This window comes from Suncus etruscus, chromosome 15 (assembly GCF_024139225.1).
Source record: "Suncus etruscus isolate mSunEtr1 chromosome 15, mSunEtr1.pri.cur, whole genome shotgun sequence".
In the NCBI taxonomy this organism is placed as follows: domain Eukaryota; kingdom Metazoa; phylum Chordata; class Mammalia; order Eulipotyphla; family Soricidae; genus Suncus; species Suncus etruscus.
In genome coordinates this window covers 31,908,818-31,924,070 of record NC_064862.1, presented here as the reverse complement: position 1 = coordinate 31,924,070, position 15,253 = coordinate 31,908,818, and the positions used below count along the sequence as shown (strand labels likewise).

Here is a 15,253-nt window from a genome sequence, read left to right as displayed (position 1 = left end):
AAGATTCCCACTCCAGCTGGACAGTTGGGGATCTCAGGGGATCTTTTGGCTTGTTCTGGGGGGAAGAAATGTTCCTAGTTCCATCGACCACAACAAGATAGGCATAGAGTTAGAATGAAAGGAATAAGATTTAATGGAACCGAAGAGGGGGAAAAAAGATGTGGAGAGGAATGAGGAATCCCCAAACTCTATCCCTGCTGGCTTGGAGACGGGGTGTCGACCCTCAGCGAGGGAGTGCTCCCGGGACACTGAGCGCTTCATTCTGTCCCCAGGACTCGGCAGGGGGTGGGCAGAGGGGATTCCACACCCCGGAGACTACAACTCAGAAGATCGGTCCGGGGTGCCTTCAGTGGACTTAGCAGGAGCCTGCAAGAATTCTGGGGGCACGGGCGCATCGGGGGCCTCCTTGCGGTAGAAGCCGAGCTCCTGTAGCAGCGCATTGATCTCGTCACGGGTCATGTCGCTGAGTGGGATTCGCTGATGGGGAAGAAGGATGACTTTAGTGTGTCCCATCTATCTTCTCACCCTGCCTCCCTGCCAGCCTCCTCAGGCCTCACCTCCAGCTCTTCGTGGTGATGGCCCAGAAGCACCAGCTCTGGGTCGGCCCCCGGAAGGTGTTTCATTACCAGGTTGTGGCTGGAAAGGGTGTTAAGGTATAGAGCAGTGGACCGAGGCGGATGGGTGCTCTGAGAGCCTTGCTTAAACCTGCCCACCCCACTCGTCCAGATTGCCCAGGGGTACCTGTTTCCACATGGAGGAATCAGAGTTAATGGAGTAATGGGTCCGGCTTTCTCTGGTCTATGCAATTTGGTGGACACATAGGCATATCCACATCACGTATCAAATGAAAACCATCTGCTCCCTCTGGGTTAACAGAAGTTGGCCCAGGTCCTCTCCCCCAGAACAGAAGAAGGATACTACAATGGGATGTCCTCAGTGACAAAGAGCTTGACCTGGGAGGAATCAGAACATCAGGCCCTAGCCCCCCCCTCCAGGAACTAATAGGAAACTGAAGCCCAGGCACAGTCAGGTGCAGACCCTGTCATCCCTACCCAAGGACCATCCACCCATGCCGCCCACCTGCCAATGCCCAGAGTTTTGGGAGAACAGAGCTGGACATTCCTTCTTTTAAACTCACCTCCTTCAGGCGATTCAGCTGTCATCCCCCACAGGTCTGGAGGGGAAAACAAAACATTCAGTCAGGGAGTGTGTTGGCATTTGCCTTGATAATAGCTGATCTAGGTCTGATCTCTGGTATCCCATATGGTCCCCTGAGGCTGCCAGGAGTAACCTCTGCCTGGTGTGGCCAAAACACACACACACACACACACACACACACACACACACACACACACACACACACACACACACACAAAACAAAAAAACAGAAACACACAAAACAAAACTATTAAGTCAGGATTTCCTCTATTCCAAAACCCTCAAGACATTCACTGGGGCAAATTACAGTGTCTGGGCCAGGCTCTTTTGCCTTGCACACAGCCAATCCAGGTTCGATCTCCAGCATCCCATATGGTTCTTCCAAGCCCACCAGAAGTATCCCTGAGTACTTGAGTGTGGCTCAAAAACCAAGGTTGGAAGGAGACCACTAGTGGGAGGAAGAGGGAACCAACGGTACAAATGGAGGAAAGGAGCAAGGCCAGAGAGCTAAAAGGCCATGAACCAGTCTTGAGTTGCCTGCCTGCAGACTCTCTCCCGATGCCCAGGAAAACAGCAGTCACTTTGGTCCCTTTACAGCTGAGACCTCGCCTTTGGTCCTAGGCTAGATTTTGGTCCTAGCCTAGAGCAAGCAGAAGGTCACAGTTCCCAACTGCCCTGGAGTTCCCTGTAAGCCGACCTGCCATATGGTGCCTATTCACTCCATGCTTAGCTGTCACCCCTGCCACTTGTGGGCCCTCCCACCCACCATCTGGCAGCTTCTTCCTCAAATAGTCCCCCCTGGGAGGGTCCCTCCCTGTAGGAAGGTCCAGGCAGGTGCCCCGATGGTCCCTTCTATCTTCACACCCTCTCACTTAATTTTGATCAGACCCAAAATAAAGGCCCAGAGAAGAGCCTTAGGTGTACATCCGCGATGCCACACAGCAAGACAGGAACCCTAGTGGGAAATTTCCAGGCGGGCCAGGTTAGGGTTGCTACAGATGTGTTGGTAAAGAAGGCAATAATGGTTGCAATGAAGGTTCTGGGAGAGGCACCAGAGCATTCCTCCCCACCCCAGGGCCCTTCCCTTCTGAGCAAAGAAGGAGACCATCTGGAACCCAGTGGGGGGGAGGAATTCCGGGTAAAAGTGCAGCGATGGGGGCAGGATGGGCTGCTGGGGCCCCCAGGGAGGGAGCCTCAGGACTCTTGCAGCCAGATGGGGAAAAGAATCTGGGGCAGAATTCCAAATTTCCAGGCCGCAAGATCTGGTGGCTCTTGGCTTTCAAAGTGCAGGATGATGCAGGGGCTCGGGAGGAAGAGACCCCAAATCCGCAGCAATGGGAGGGGATCGGGCATATGGGCATCCAGGCCAGGGCGGAGAGGAGCTCGGAGGCTAAGAGGCCAGATTCTGGGGGTTCTGGGGGACCCGGTGCACTCACCTCTACCCGGGCTCGGGCCAGACCGTGCAGACGGGTCCAGTCGGGCCGGAAGGTGGTGGTGGAGGCCGCGAGTGCCGCACAAAGCAGCAGCAGCAGCAAAGGGCTCCGGAGTGTCATCGGGGCCGGGCGGGAGATGGGCCGCGAGCAAGTCCCGGACTCGCCGCCGCGCCACGTCGGATTCGGCGGCTGGCCACGCCCTGGACCACGCCTACCACTAGGTCACGCCCACTGGGTGACGTATAGGCCTTCCATTGGCTTGCTCCCGCCAGGGTCCCTCCCCTTTTCTGGCCACCACGCCTTTTCTTTCTCGGTCCCGAGGGTCCGTGCGCCCTCTGGCGGCCAAGAGAGAGGATGGCGCCGCAGAAGGCGGAGGAGTCAGTTCTCTCTCTGGCCGGCAGGGGGCGGGATGGGGACGGACATTGCTGCGAGTTTCTGCAGCAGACACTCAAGGCAGGGTGTGAGAAACAGACATTTTTTTTTTTTAATAGTTTTTAGTTTTGGGATCTTGGGCCACACCCGGCGGCCCTCAAGGGTTACTCCTGGCTCTGAGTTCAGAAATTACTCCTGGCAGGCTCCTGGAGAACATATGGGATGCTGGGAATCGAACCCCGGTTGGTGCCTGGACAGCTGCATGCAAGGCTACCCCCTGTGCTAATTGCTCCCAAATCAAATCTGTTTTCTTTTATTTTCTCTCTATTTTATTTTTTTGCGGGGGAGGGGGCTTCATCCAGAAATACTCAGGGATTACTCCTGGCTCTGCACTCAGGAATTATTCCTGGCATCCTAGCAGGTTCGGGAGAACCATATACGATGCCGAGGGATCTAATCCAGGTCAACGGCTGCAAGGCAAACACCCTACCTTCTATGCTATCACCACAGTCCCTGTCTTTTTGTTTTGTTTTGCTTTTTGAGATTGACGAAATTCCAGGTAGAGACAGACGCAGAATGATCTCTCTCATGTGCAGGATATTAAAAAAAAAAAAAAAAGTAGTAGGAGTTAATAAGTGCCCAAAAGCCACACTCAGGGAAGGGTGTAATGCGACCTTGGTGGAGGGAAGCTGTCACCCAGAGGAGAATGCTGAAAAGGAGGTAAAAAGTTCCTGCCATAGAGGCAAGCCCGGGTGCAGAGGGTAACTGGGGACAATGGTGAAGGAAATGGACACTAGTGAAGGGACTGGTTTTGGAACATTGTACCCCTGAAATTCAAGCCATGAATAAACTGGTAGCTTTGTAACTCATAATGTCTCAAAAAAAAAAAGGTAGCCAGAACCAGGGTAGCACAGTGGATAGGGCATTTGCTTTATATACTGCCAACTCAAGTATCCCATATGGTCCTCTGAGCACCACCAGGAGTAATTCCTGGGGCTGAGTGCAGAGTCAGGAGTAACCCTTGAGCATTGCTCGGTGTGCCTCCCCAAAACCTGATCAGGGTTCTGATTAATGATGTACACTTAAAAGGGGGAAATCATAAAGAACACAATCACAGTAGGATAATATTACGGTTTTTATAATTCAAAAAATTTTAATTTAAAAAAGTCTGTGATTTAAATTACAAAAACTGTAATTTTATTCCTTCTCTTATAAAGACCCCGTGAACTCCATTGTGGAGAAACATTGTTGGGAAAGTTTAACTAGGAAAGTTTAACTAGGGGCCAAAGTAATAGAAGAGCGGGCAGAGAACTTGTTTTGTAACCCAGGTTCCATTCCTTTTTCTTTTTTTTTGGGGGGGGGTAACACCCGGCTGCGCTCAGGGGTTACTCCTGGCTCCACACTCAGAAATTGCCCCTGGCAGGCTCAGGGGACCATATGAGATGCCTGGATTCAAACCTCCATCCTTCTGCATGGAAGGCAGACGCCTTACCTCCAAGCTATCTCTCCGGCCACTCCAGGTTCCATTTCTAGCACCACATATATTCCTAGGAGTGATCTCTGAACACTTCTGGGTATGTGAAGGATGAAGAAGTGGAAGAGAAAAAAGGAGGAGAAGAAAAAGAAGAGAAAGAAAAGACCCAAAGGTGGTTTAATAAGAATAGGCAGAGACTGGAGCAATAGCACAACAGGTAAGACATTTGCCTTGCACGCGGAGAACTTGGGTTTGATCCCGGGCATCTCATATTGTCCCCTGAGCCTGCCAGGAGTGATTCCCAAGCTCAAAACCAGGAGTAACCCCTAAGCACTGCTGAGTGTGCCCTCCTCAAAATAAAACAAAAACAAAAACACAAGACTATATTGGAACTTTAATGAACCTTAGATGTTACTGCCTTTCTGAGTCCTTTCCTCCAAAAATAACAATATTAAAATTTGGATTTTTAGGACCAGATAGATAGTATAGGAATGAATGCTCTTGCCTTACATGCAGTTGGCATTGCATTTGGTCCTCCAAGCACCACCAGGAGAAATCCCTAAAAAACAATGTATGTGACCCAAAAGAAAAAAAAAAAAGATTAGGGGCCGGAGAGATAGCATGGAGGTAGGGCATTTGCCTTGCATGCAGAAGGACAGTAGTTCAAATCCCTGCATCATATGGTCCCCCAAGCCTGCCAGGAGCTATTTCTGGGTGTAGAGCCAGGAGTAACCCCTGGGTGCTGCCAGGTGTGACCCCCACCAAAAAGGAAAAAAAAATTAGGGGCCTGAGCAATAGAGCAGCAGGTAGGTCACTTGCACTGGCCAACCTAGATTTGATCAGCTGCACTCCATGTTACCCAACACCACCAGGAGTGATTCCTTAGTGCAGACATAAGAAGAACCCCTGAGCTTCACGGGGTGTGATCCCCCCCAAAATTAGTTTTATAAATTGCTTTGGTGAAAAAGATAGATTGATTAATCAAAGCTGGGTTCATTACGCTATAGATTTTTGCTTTTGTTGTTGTTGTTGTTTTCTGATTCCAAAAGTAACTAAAATCTGGGGCTGGAGCAATAGCATAGTGGTAGGGCATTTGCCTTGTACATGGCTGATTCGGAACAGACCAGGTTAGATGCCTGGCATCCCATGTGGTCCTCCCAACCTTCCAGGAGTGATATTTGAGCAAAGAGCCAGGAGTAACCCCTGGGTGTGACCAGGTGTAGCCCAAAAACAAAGAAAAAGTGAAAATTAAACATTGTTCTGGATCCCCTAAAAGTATTGTGGGTCCTAGACTCTGATCTTTTAATAATTTAATATGAATAGGCTTACAATTGTTATTTAATTTATTCTCTACAAGCACATAGAAAACAGTAAATATAATAGATACTTTAACTCATTTTAAAAATTTTAGGCACCATGATTTACAACAGTTAGTTATAAGGAGGGATGTGGGAAAGCTATGAAACTGTAATTTCAGTTGGGAATTGTACTGCTCTAGAGTGCAAGTCCCAGAAATTTGAAGTGAAATTTGCTCATGTTGATTGATTGATTTGCAGCATGTACCCCGGGTAGTTTACACTTGGATGTGGCTTACTTATCAAAAATTGCACTTCTGGCTTTAATGTATTAAACAATAAAGGAATTCTGTTGGCTCAAAGAACAAAAATGTCTAATAGGGGTGCCAGAGCAATAGCACAGCAGGTAGGGCATTTGCCTTTCACACGATCCATCAGTGTTTGAGCCTGCAGGAGTGATTTCTTTTTCTTTTTTTTCTCTCTTTCTCTCTTTCTCTCTTTCTCTCTTTCTCTCTTTCTCTCTCTCTCTCTCTCTCTCTCTTTCTTTCTTTCTTTCTACTTTCTTTCTTCTTCTTTCTTTCTTTCTTTTCTTTCTTTCTTTCTTTCTTTCTTCTTCTTTCTTTCTTTCTTCTTTCTTTCTTTCTTTCTTTCTTTCTTTCTTTCTTTCTTCTTCTTTTTTTTTTTTTTTTTGTGGTTTTAGGGTCACACTCGGCAGCGCTCAGGAGTTACTAATGGTTCTATGCTCAGAAATCACTCCGGAGGACCATATGGGATGCTGGGATTCTAACCACTGACCTTCGGCATGAAAGGCAAATGCCTTGCCTCCATGCTATCTCTCTGGCCCCACAGTAATGATTTCTAAGTACAGAGTGAGGACTAACCCCTGAGCACCTCTGGGTGTGGCATAATTCACCCCAAAATAGTCTAATAGCAGGGAAAGCATCATTTAGTGAGGTTTGATCCTGGAGAGGAAATAAATGACCAGGAGCTGATCTCTCTTTCTCTCTCTCTTCTGCTTTTTATAGTATCAGCTTATTAGGCAGGCTCTCTGTGTGGTGTTGCGATGTTGCCAACAGTCATCAGATGACTCCTTCATTCACAGATAATCAAGAGAAAATTATTTTTTTTTTTTGGTAACCTCTTCAGGACAGCATTTGCCCAAAAGTCTTCAACAAAAACTCTCTTTATATTTCTTTAATCTATCTATTAATGATCTAACTAAGCATGTGACTGAGGGGATAGTAATCTCTCATTGGCTTAATCATTTGGGACCATTTCCTAAAGCTTATCAAAGGAATATTAGCTCAAATAAAAAAGCTAACTCTTTTTTTTTGTTTGTTTGTTTGTTTTGTTTTTTGGGTCACACGCGGCAGTGCTCAGGGGTTCCTTCTGGCTCTAAGCTCAGAAATTGCTCCTGGCAGCTTGGGAGACCATATGGGATTGCAGGGACTTGAATCACCATCCTTCTGCTTGCAAGGCAAACACCCTACCTCCATGCTATCTCTCTGGCCCCAAGCTAACTCTTCTATCTATCTGTCTATCTATCTATCTATCTATCTATCTATCTATCTATCTATCTATCTATCTATCTATCTATCTATCTATCTATCTATCTATCTATCTATCTATCTATCTATCTAATCTTCTACCAGCTGTGTTTAGAGCTTAATCTTGGCTCTGTGCTAAGGGATCACTTCCTGTTGGGCGTTGGGGCCCATATACAGTGCTGAGGGTCAAATTCAGGTTGGCTACAAGCAAGACAAATCCCCATTGTTCTGTACTTTCTCGTCCAAGTCAATCAATTTTATACAACATGTGTATATAAAGATATATTGTTAGATTAAAGAGAAAGTTGAGAAAGAAATCAGCCAAGAAGTTAAATTGGTCATCCAGGGGCCGGAGAGATAGCATGGAGGTAGTGCATTTGCCTTGCATGCAGAAGGATGGTGGTTCGAGTCCTGGCATCCCATATAATCTCCTGAGCCTGCCAGGAGCGATTTCTGAGCATAGAGCCAGGAATAACCCCTGAGCACTGCCGAGTGTGACCCAAAAATAAAAAAAAAAAAAACACAAAATGTTCATCCAATGGTGGATGAAAGTATAAGTGAACTTTTTTCTTTTTTTTACACTAAACTTTGCCATAAAATTTATGCCAGGGGCTACCTCTACCCCACCCCATGCCCCAAGAAGGGCCTCTGAGTGGCTGAAATCAGAGGTCCTATGGAGCCTGTGGTTTTTCTACTGATAGAGCCAAACCTCAGTGCCCCATGGGTCCATATTGTTCACTGGATAGATGCCACCAAACCACTCTCATGCATTAACCTGAATGCTGTGGCCAGGAGGGGCCACAGCCTGGGATGCTGAGGGCTGTCTAGTCAGTCAGTGGAACCAGTGGTAGAGACAGTGGCCATAATATACCGGGAACATTATGGCACCAGCGATCACGGGAGGCCCAGAATCTCTCAGAACTGAACTCTGATCATCATCAGTGGCCTTATTTGACAGTTCCTGGTCAGTCTTCTTCAGGTGCAGCTGGATTTGAGTTTAGTCTTTGATAAGGTGAGGCTGAGACAGGTTCAGGGTTCAAACAGGGCCCAAGGTCAAGTTGAAAACTGAGTCTGGGTTGAGTTAATAGTTGGGAGTGGCCTGGATTCCTAACCAGGATCAAGGGTCAGCTTGTAATTCTGCTCAAGACACAGCTTTTTTGTTTAGTTTTGTTTTGTTTGGGGCCCACACCTGGTGATACTCAGGGGGTTACTCCTGACTCTGTGCTCAGAAATTATTTCTGGCAGGATTCAGGGTACCATATTGAGATGCTGAGGATTGAACTCAGGTAGGCCACACAAAAGGCAAGCATCCTACCTGCTGTACTTTTGCTTCAGCCCCTCAAGGTGCAGCTTTGGCCTGATTCAGTGCATAGCCTGAAGTCAGGGTGCATTGTGAGGTTCGGGGTCACATACACCTCAATTTGAGACCATGTCTCAGTCAATGGTTAGGATTTGGACTTTGTGATGATACTCAGGTTGGGACCCACTCAGTCACCAGTTTCAGGGATCAGTAAATATCTAGACTTGACCTCATTCTAGACCTAGGGTCAGGATTCAGTTTCTATATTTTTTGTGTAGGTAGGGCACATTTGTTTGTGTTCAGGGCTTACTTTTGGCTCTGTGCTCGGGGATCACTCCTCATGGAGCTGGAGGACCATATGGATGGAATGTTGGGTTCTAACCTGGCTTGGCCATGTGCAAAGCAATTGTCTTACCTGCTGTACTAGCTCTCCAGTCTCTTGGAACTCATTTTTAAAACCAGGGTTAAGAGTCAGAAATCATAAGTCCTTTCTAGGTTCAATTCCAGCATCATACACCCTCTTTTTTTTTTTTTTTTTTTTTTGGTTTTTGGGCCACACCTGGCAGAGCTCAGGGGTCACTCCTGGCTATCTGCTCAGAAATAGCTTAGCTCCTGACAGGCACGGGGGACCATATGGGACACTGGGATTCGAACCAACCACCTTTGGTCCTAGATCGGCTGCTTGCAAGGCAAACGCCACTGTGCTATCTCTCCGAGCCCTATCATACAACCTCTTGAGCATCACCAGATATTGCCTTGGATGCCTTGAGCACCAAGGTGGCCCTAGTGGTCTCTGAAACCACAGAGCCTAAGCAGCACCACATCTCCGGTTTCTCTCACCAAACCACCAGCCTGGTTGGCTGAGCATCACCAGGAATGTCCCTGCCACCCCAGTTCTACTCAGGAGGCTGTCAAATTAATGGAAAACAAATAAATAATCAAGGGTTAATCAGGCTCAGTAAGATAGCTTAAAGAGTAGGGCTCTAGGCTACAACCCCTAAGTGCTGCTAGCTATAGACCTGATGATTCCCCTCCTAAGCCCTGTTTCTACCAAATCTTACACAAATGAAACCCAAGATTAATGTGAACCAGGAATAGTGGTCAGCCTACCATGAAAGCTCAATCTTAGACTGGAGTCAGAGCTCAATCTGGGTCTAGAATGGAGGAATGGAGATCTTCAATTGGGGTGTCTTTGTTCTCTTGGAGCAGGGCTCAGTATGCACCTCAAATCAGGGCTGATGGTCAAAGCTCATTCTAATATCAAGGTAGAGCAGGGGTCTTTAAACTACAGTCTGTGGGCCACATGTGCCCCTCCAAGGACATTTATTTGGCCTGCTGCTACCTGCCCTGCTTAGCACCCAACTGGTCCCAGACCTAAAGGTGTGCAGGTGTGGATGTTCACTGCACTCTCAGACTTTCTCCCCGCTTCTTTCTGTCTCTAGATTCCTCATCTCAGTCTCAGGCAGGGATTCTCAAACTATGGCTGCCCAGTGGGGCCACTATTCATATTTTTTTAAACTATAGTCCAGCCCTCCAACGTTTTGGTCTGAGGGACAGTGAACTGACCCCTTGTTTTAAAAGTTTGAGGACCCTGGAGTAGAAGTTCAGTTTTGGAACGAAATCAGGGCTCAGTTAATGCCAAGATCAGGGCTCAGGTAGAATCTGGGATCAGAGCCTTGGCCAGTTTCATCTGGGGCTCTGCTCTGTTTTGAGCAGAGCAATGAAGAAGTTTGTGGAGGCAAATGAACCAAGACAGGTGGGTCTGTAAGAAATGAGAGTCGTCAGGTCCACTTAGCAGAGCCTGTGGCAAGTTTCCCTTCGCCCGAGAGACCAGGCGTCCTAACTGCTTCTAACCTACATGGCTCTGCAGCCTGAGATCCCCTCGCACCAGAGTATAAATAGCCACTCGCTTCAGAGCAGCTGACAGCGGGTGCCAGGCTGCCTGGGAGGGGGGGAGCTAAAGAGAGGAGAGAGGCAGGAGGCCAGAGCTTAACCCTAGAGGCAGTGTGACCTTGGAAAGTCACTCCTCTTTGAACCCATTTTCCTACAGGGCAAAATGGGAGGTGAGGTCAATACCCATCACAGTGGCTGAGAACAAGGGGCCAGAACAGTGACCTAAGGGTTTAACTCCTGCTACTGAGAAGAAACCCAAAACAAAGCCTCAGAAAGAGAAATGATCTTTCCCATCCTGAGTGCTTTCTCCTCCAAGAAACCCTCCGTGGTGCTTATCCTGTCTCTCTTGCATCAGGTCATGTAGCACCCCTACATTTTGAGACATTTCTCACAATGTTTGCTGTGTGATTTCCCTCATCACTAGCCTGGGTCAGAGGCACTGGGGAGGAAAAGGAAAGAGGATAGAACATCTTTGGATTTTGGTTTCGTTTTTTTTGGACCACACCGGCAGTGCTCAGGGTTACTCCTGACTATTCAGAAATCACTCCTGGCACGCTTGAAGGACTATATAGGATATGGGATGCCAAGAATTGAACCTGGGTCTACTACGTGCAAGGCAAGCACCCTAGCTGCAGTCCTAGCACTTTAACCCTAAGAACTTTTGCACTGTACCTCCTCAGGTGTTCCAAGAAGAGGAGGAAATAGCCAGAGTGATAGTTCAATGAGCTGAACACATGCTTTGTATGTGGGAATCCTGGGTGCAGTCCTTGGCACTATGTGGTCCCATCAAGCACCATAGGATTGACTTCCGATCACAGAGCTGGAAAGTAGCTCCTGAACACTACTAAGTGTGGTTTAAGGTAAAAATTAAAAAATACATCATCATTGGGGGCCAAAGTGATAGTTCAACAGATAGGGCATTTGCCTTGCATGCAGCCAACCTAATTTCAACCTATCTGGTCCTCTCTGAGTCTACCAGAAGTAATTTCTGAGTGCAGAGTCAGGAGTGACCCCTGAGCACTGCTGGGTATGGCCCCCCCAAAGAAAATAAAACAAAAGACATCATTATCATCATCACTTTTAGATGAAAGAAGAAAAGAGCAAGTCTTTTTTTCCTTCCCTACTCAAAGAGCCCTTACTCAGAGGCAAAGGGTTGTGCTGGCACATTACCAAATCTGCCATCCTTTCACAGCCAGAACCCTTCATACTCCATTTCCTCTGCTTTCCTGAGCATTTTTCTTCTTTTCTATCTGTAACTCTCCTTTAAAGAAACAGTTCAGGGACCGGAGAGATAGCATGGAAGTAAGGCATTTGCCTTGCATCCAGAAGGACAGTGCTTCGAATCCCGACATCCCATATGGTCCCCCGAGCATGCCAGGAGCGATTTCTGAGCCTGGAGCCAGGAGTAACTCCTGAGTGCTGCCGGGTGTGACCCAAAAACAAACGAACAAACAAAAAAATAAAGAAACAGTTTAGTAGACACCTGAGTGGGGGGAAAATAGCTGTGCTCTTCCTAGTCACCCAGACTTTGTTCCCTACTGGGCAATCCTTGAGCCTCAGTTTCGTCTGTCAAATGGGATGATGATGATGAAGAAGATGATGGTGTCAAAGAAACACCCAGCAGTGCTCGTGGGAGGTCATGCAGTCCCTGGGATCAAACCCAAGTCTTCTGACATGGAAGGCATGTGTGGTTCTGGGGCTGAAGCCACTTTCTCAACACTCAGATGGGAATCTAATTTCCAAAGCCACAGATTCCTATAGAGATTTTCTGAGATGATCTGTGAGCTACCAACTTCCGTCTTGCCTCTTCCTGACCCAAACAGCCTGGTGGTGAGCACTGAGAGTTCCTACAGGGACTGGACAAGCTGTAGCCATAACCCCCTTCCCCGCTGCCACCTCAAGGAAGGGAGGAAGGGAGGCTGAAGAGGCCTGCAGAGCTGACAGCCTTCTCCAGGGGGCGGTTCTTCCTGGCAGCTGCCCCCGGCCTGCCTGCACCCTGAGCCCCAGAGCCTGTTATCAACTTCCTTAGTCATCATAGCAGGAGCTCAAATATAGCTCATTCCCACTCCTTTCTCAGCCAGGGCCCGCCCCCCCACCTCCATCCCCTAGCAAGGCCATGTCTGGGTCTCTGAGCCCCTTCTTGTTCCACCCCTGCACTGAGCCTCAGTTTCAACTTCCACTGAATGGGCCGGTAGGAGCCGAAGGTGATGCTGCCAGTGATAAGGACTCCAGAGTGGCTGCCCAAGTGCCCCCGTCTCTGCGCTAAATACGGCACGTGTGTTCCCTTGCTGAAGCTTCACAGCAGCCTGCAGAAATAACCCCTGTGTCTCTGGGAGACCTTCACAAGCAAGTCATGGGAAGGTTAGAAGTAAGGTCCACTGCAGAAAGGGTAGGGTGTTGTGAAGGTGGTTGAGTGATTTATTTATTATAATTATCATATATTGTATAATATAATACAATATTATATTTGTAGTGCTAGGAATCAAACCCAGGGTCTTACATATTGAATAATGCCCTTTACCACTGAACCTCACTCCATTTTGGGGGGTTTGGTTTAGTTTTATTTGCATGTATGACCCTTCAAGGTTGGTCCTTGTCACCCAAACTAAAAGTTTCCTGGGAGGTCTGAGCTCCAAGAGGAGAAAAGATGAAAAATCCTGGATTGTCCTAATGGGGCAGAGCTGCTCTAGGCACATTCATTTGCATGACATTTGCCTGACTTCCAAAGGACACTGATGGCCTTGTGGCAGCCCAGATGGCTGGGACACTAGGACAGGAGCCAAAGACCTCAATCTGTCCCTCTCCCCATCTAGAAACTCTTGGGGTGCCTGTTTTCTGATCTTTACAATAGGAGCAAGAGGCTGGGTCAGGAACCCTCAAAATTTCCTCCCTTTTCTGATACCCTGAGCAGTTCCACCATGTTCACCCTCCCACCTCTCTTCAACTCCACACCACCACTTCTTCCATCAGCATTTGCTATCACCCTCGTCACTGCCACCACCGTACTTTTTTTTTTTTTTTTTTTTTTTTTGGTTTTTGGGCCACACCCGGCATTGCTCAGGGGTTACTCCTGGCTGTCTGCTCAGAAATAGCTCCTGGCAGGCATGGGGGACCATATGGGACACCGGGATTCGAACCAACCACCTTTGGTCCTGGATCGGCTGCTTGCAAGGCAAACACCGCTGTGCTATCTCTCCCGGCCCTACCACCGTACCTTTCTTCTATGACCTCCGTCACCCAGGGCAAACATTTCCCTCTCCAGCATTGTCACTGCCATAATCTCCACTGTCGCCAGCATCACCATTCTCCACATCAGCACTATGTCCTCTATCCTGTCCAACTGAATGGACACTTTCACCTCCACCTTTGCCAGCACCATTTCCTCTCCTATCTCTCCCACCCTCTTTTTGTCCTCCATTTTCATCCTGGTCATCATGTGCCTCAGCATCTCCATCCTGCCTTACTGTCCCCATCATCACTGCTATTGCTCCTCTACAGCTGTCCAATAATCTTTTCCCTTAAGACCCTCACAAGGCCTGGGTCCTGACTCAGGCCGATCCCAGCCTCCCAGAGATGAAGGCAGGCCTAGAAACATACACAGTTGATCAGAGACAGTCGTAGGGGTGTGTGTGTGTGTGTGTGTGTGTGTGTGTGTGTGTGTGTGTGTGTGTGAGAGAGAGAGAGAGAGAGAGAGAGAGAGAGAGAGAGAGAGAGAGAGAGAGAGAGAGAGAGAGAGAGAGAGAGACCATTCAGGTGAGATGAAGGAGATATCAATTCAATCGTTAAAGAACAAAGAGCTCTATTCAAGGCCCACAGAGAGCACAGTGGTGGGGCGTTCCTTGCATGCAGCCGACCTGGGAGAGACCTGGTTGGATTCCCAGCGTTTCATATGGTCTCCCAGCCTGCCAGGAGTGATTTCTAAGTGCAGAGCCAGTGGTGACCTCTGAGCCTCCACTGGGATTGGCTCAGAAATCAATGAATCAATCAATAAATAAAGTTTTTTTTTTTTTTTAATAAAGAGCTCTACTCAATGACCACGTCTCTAACAGTTTTGAAGGATTTGGGATTTCATCAGACTTTGGGATGATGAGTGAGAGGAGGAAAGTTGAGAGCCCATGACATCCCTGTGTCATGTATAAATCCAAACATTCATTCATTCATTCATTCATTCAGTCTTCAGTCATTTTTTTGGAGGGGGAAGGTCACACCTGGTGGTGCTCAGGAGTTTACTCCTGACTCTATGCTCAGAAGTCACTCCTGGCAGGCTCGGGGGAGCTTATGGGATGCTGGGATTCAAATCGGGGTTACTCCTGTGTTGGCCATGTGCAAGGCACATGCCTTACCACTCTGCTATTGCTCCAGCCCCAGTATTCAGTCATCTTGCTCATTCATTTATTTACTAACCTGTAGACCTATTGAAGATTAGGACATATGCCCGAGCCTGGCTAGAGGGGCTCCCGGATCTGTTTGTTTAAGGGCCGTACCCAGTAGTGATCAGGAGCTATTCCTAGTTCTGTGCTTTGGAGTGATAGTTGAAGGGGATCAGGGAACCCTACATGGTACTGGGGATTTGAACCAAAGTCATAGCTGACATAGACATAGGCCAGGCAAATCCCTTACCTCCAGTATTAACTCTCTGGCCCTTTCAGGCCTGTTTTTCTTTTCTTTTCCTTTCCTTTTCTTTTCTTTTCTTTTCTTTTCTTTCTGTTGATTCGGTTTTGGGGCCATACCTGGTGATGCTCAAAGCTTTGCCTCAGGAGTCACTCCTGATAGACTCAGGG

General features: G+C 47.9%; 1 protein-coding gene across 1 annotated transcript; it reads right to left on the bottom strand.

Annotated features, from left to right (window-relative positions):
- Positions 1–109: 109 nt before the first annotated feature.
- SELENOM (selenoprotein M) lies at positions 110–2,786 on the bottom strand. Its single transcript, XM_049788886.1, has 5 exons — positions 2,595–2,786; positions 1,139–1,174; positions 919–953; positions 558–636; positions 110–477 (listed from the first exon to the last, which is right to left on the bottom strand). Exons 1-5 carry the CDS (start codon positions 2,709–2,711, stop codon positions 316–318), a joined length of 429 nt encoding a protein of 142 aa, XP_049644843.1. The 5' UTR covers positions 2,712–2,786; the 3' UTR covers positions 110–315.
- Between the last annotated feature and the right edge of the window lie 12,467 nt (positions 2,787–15,253).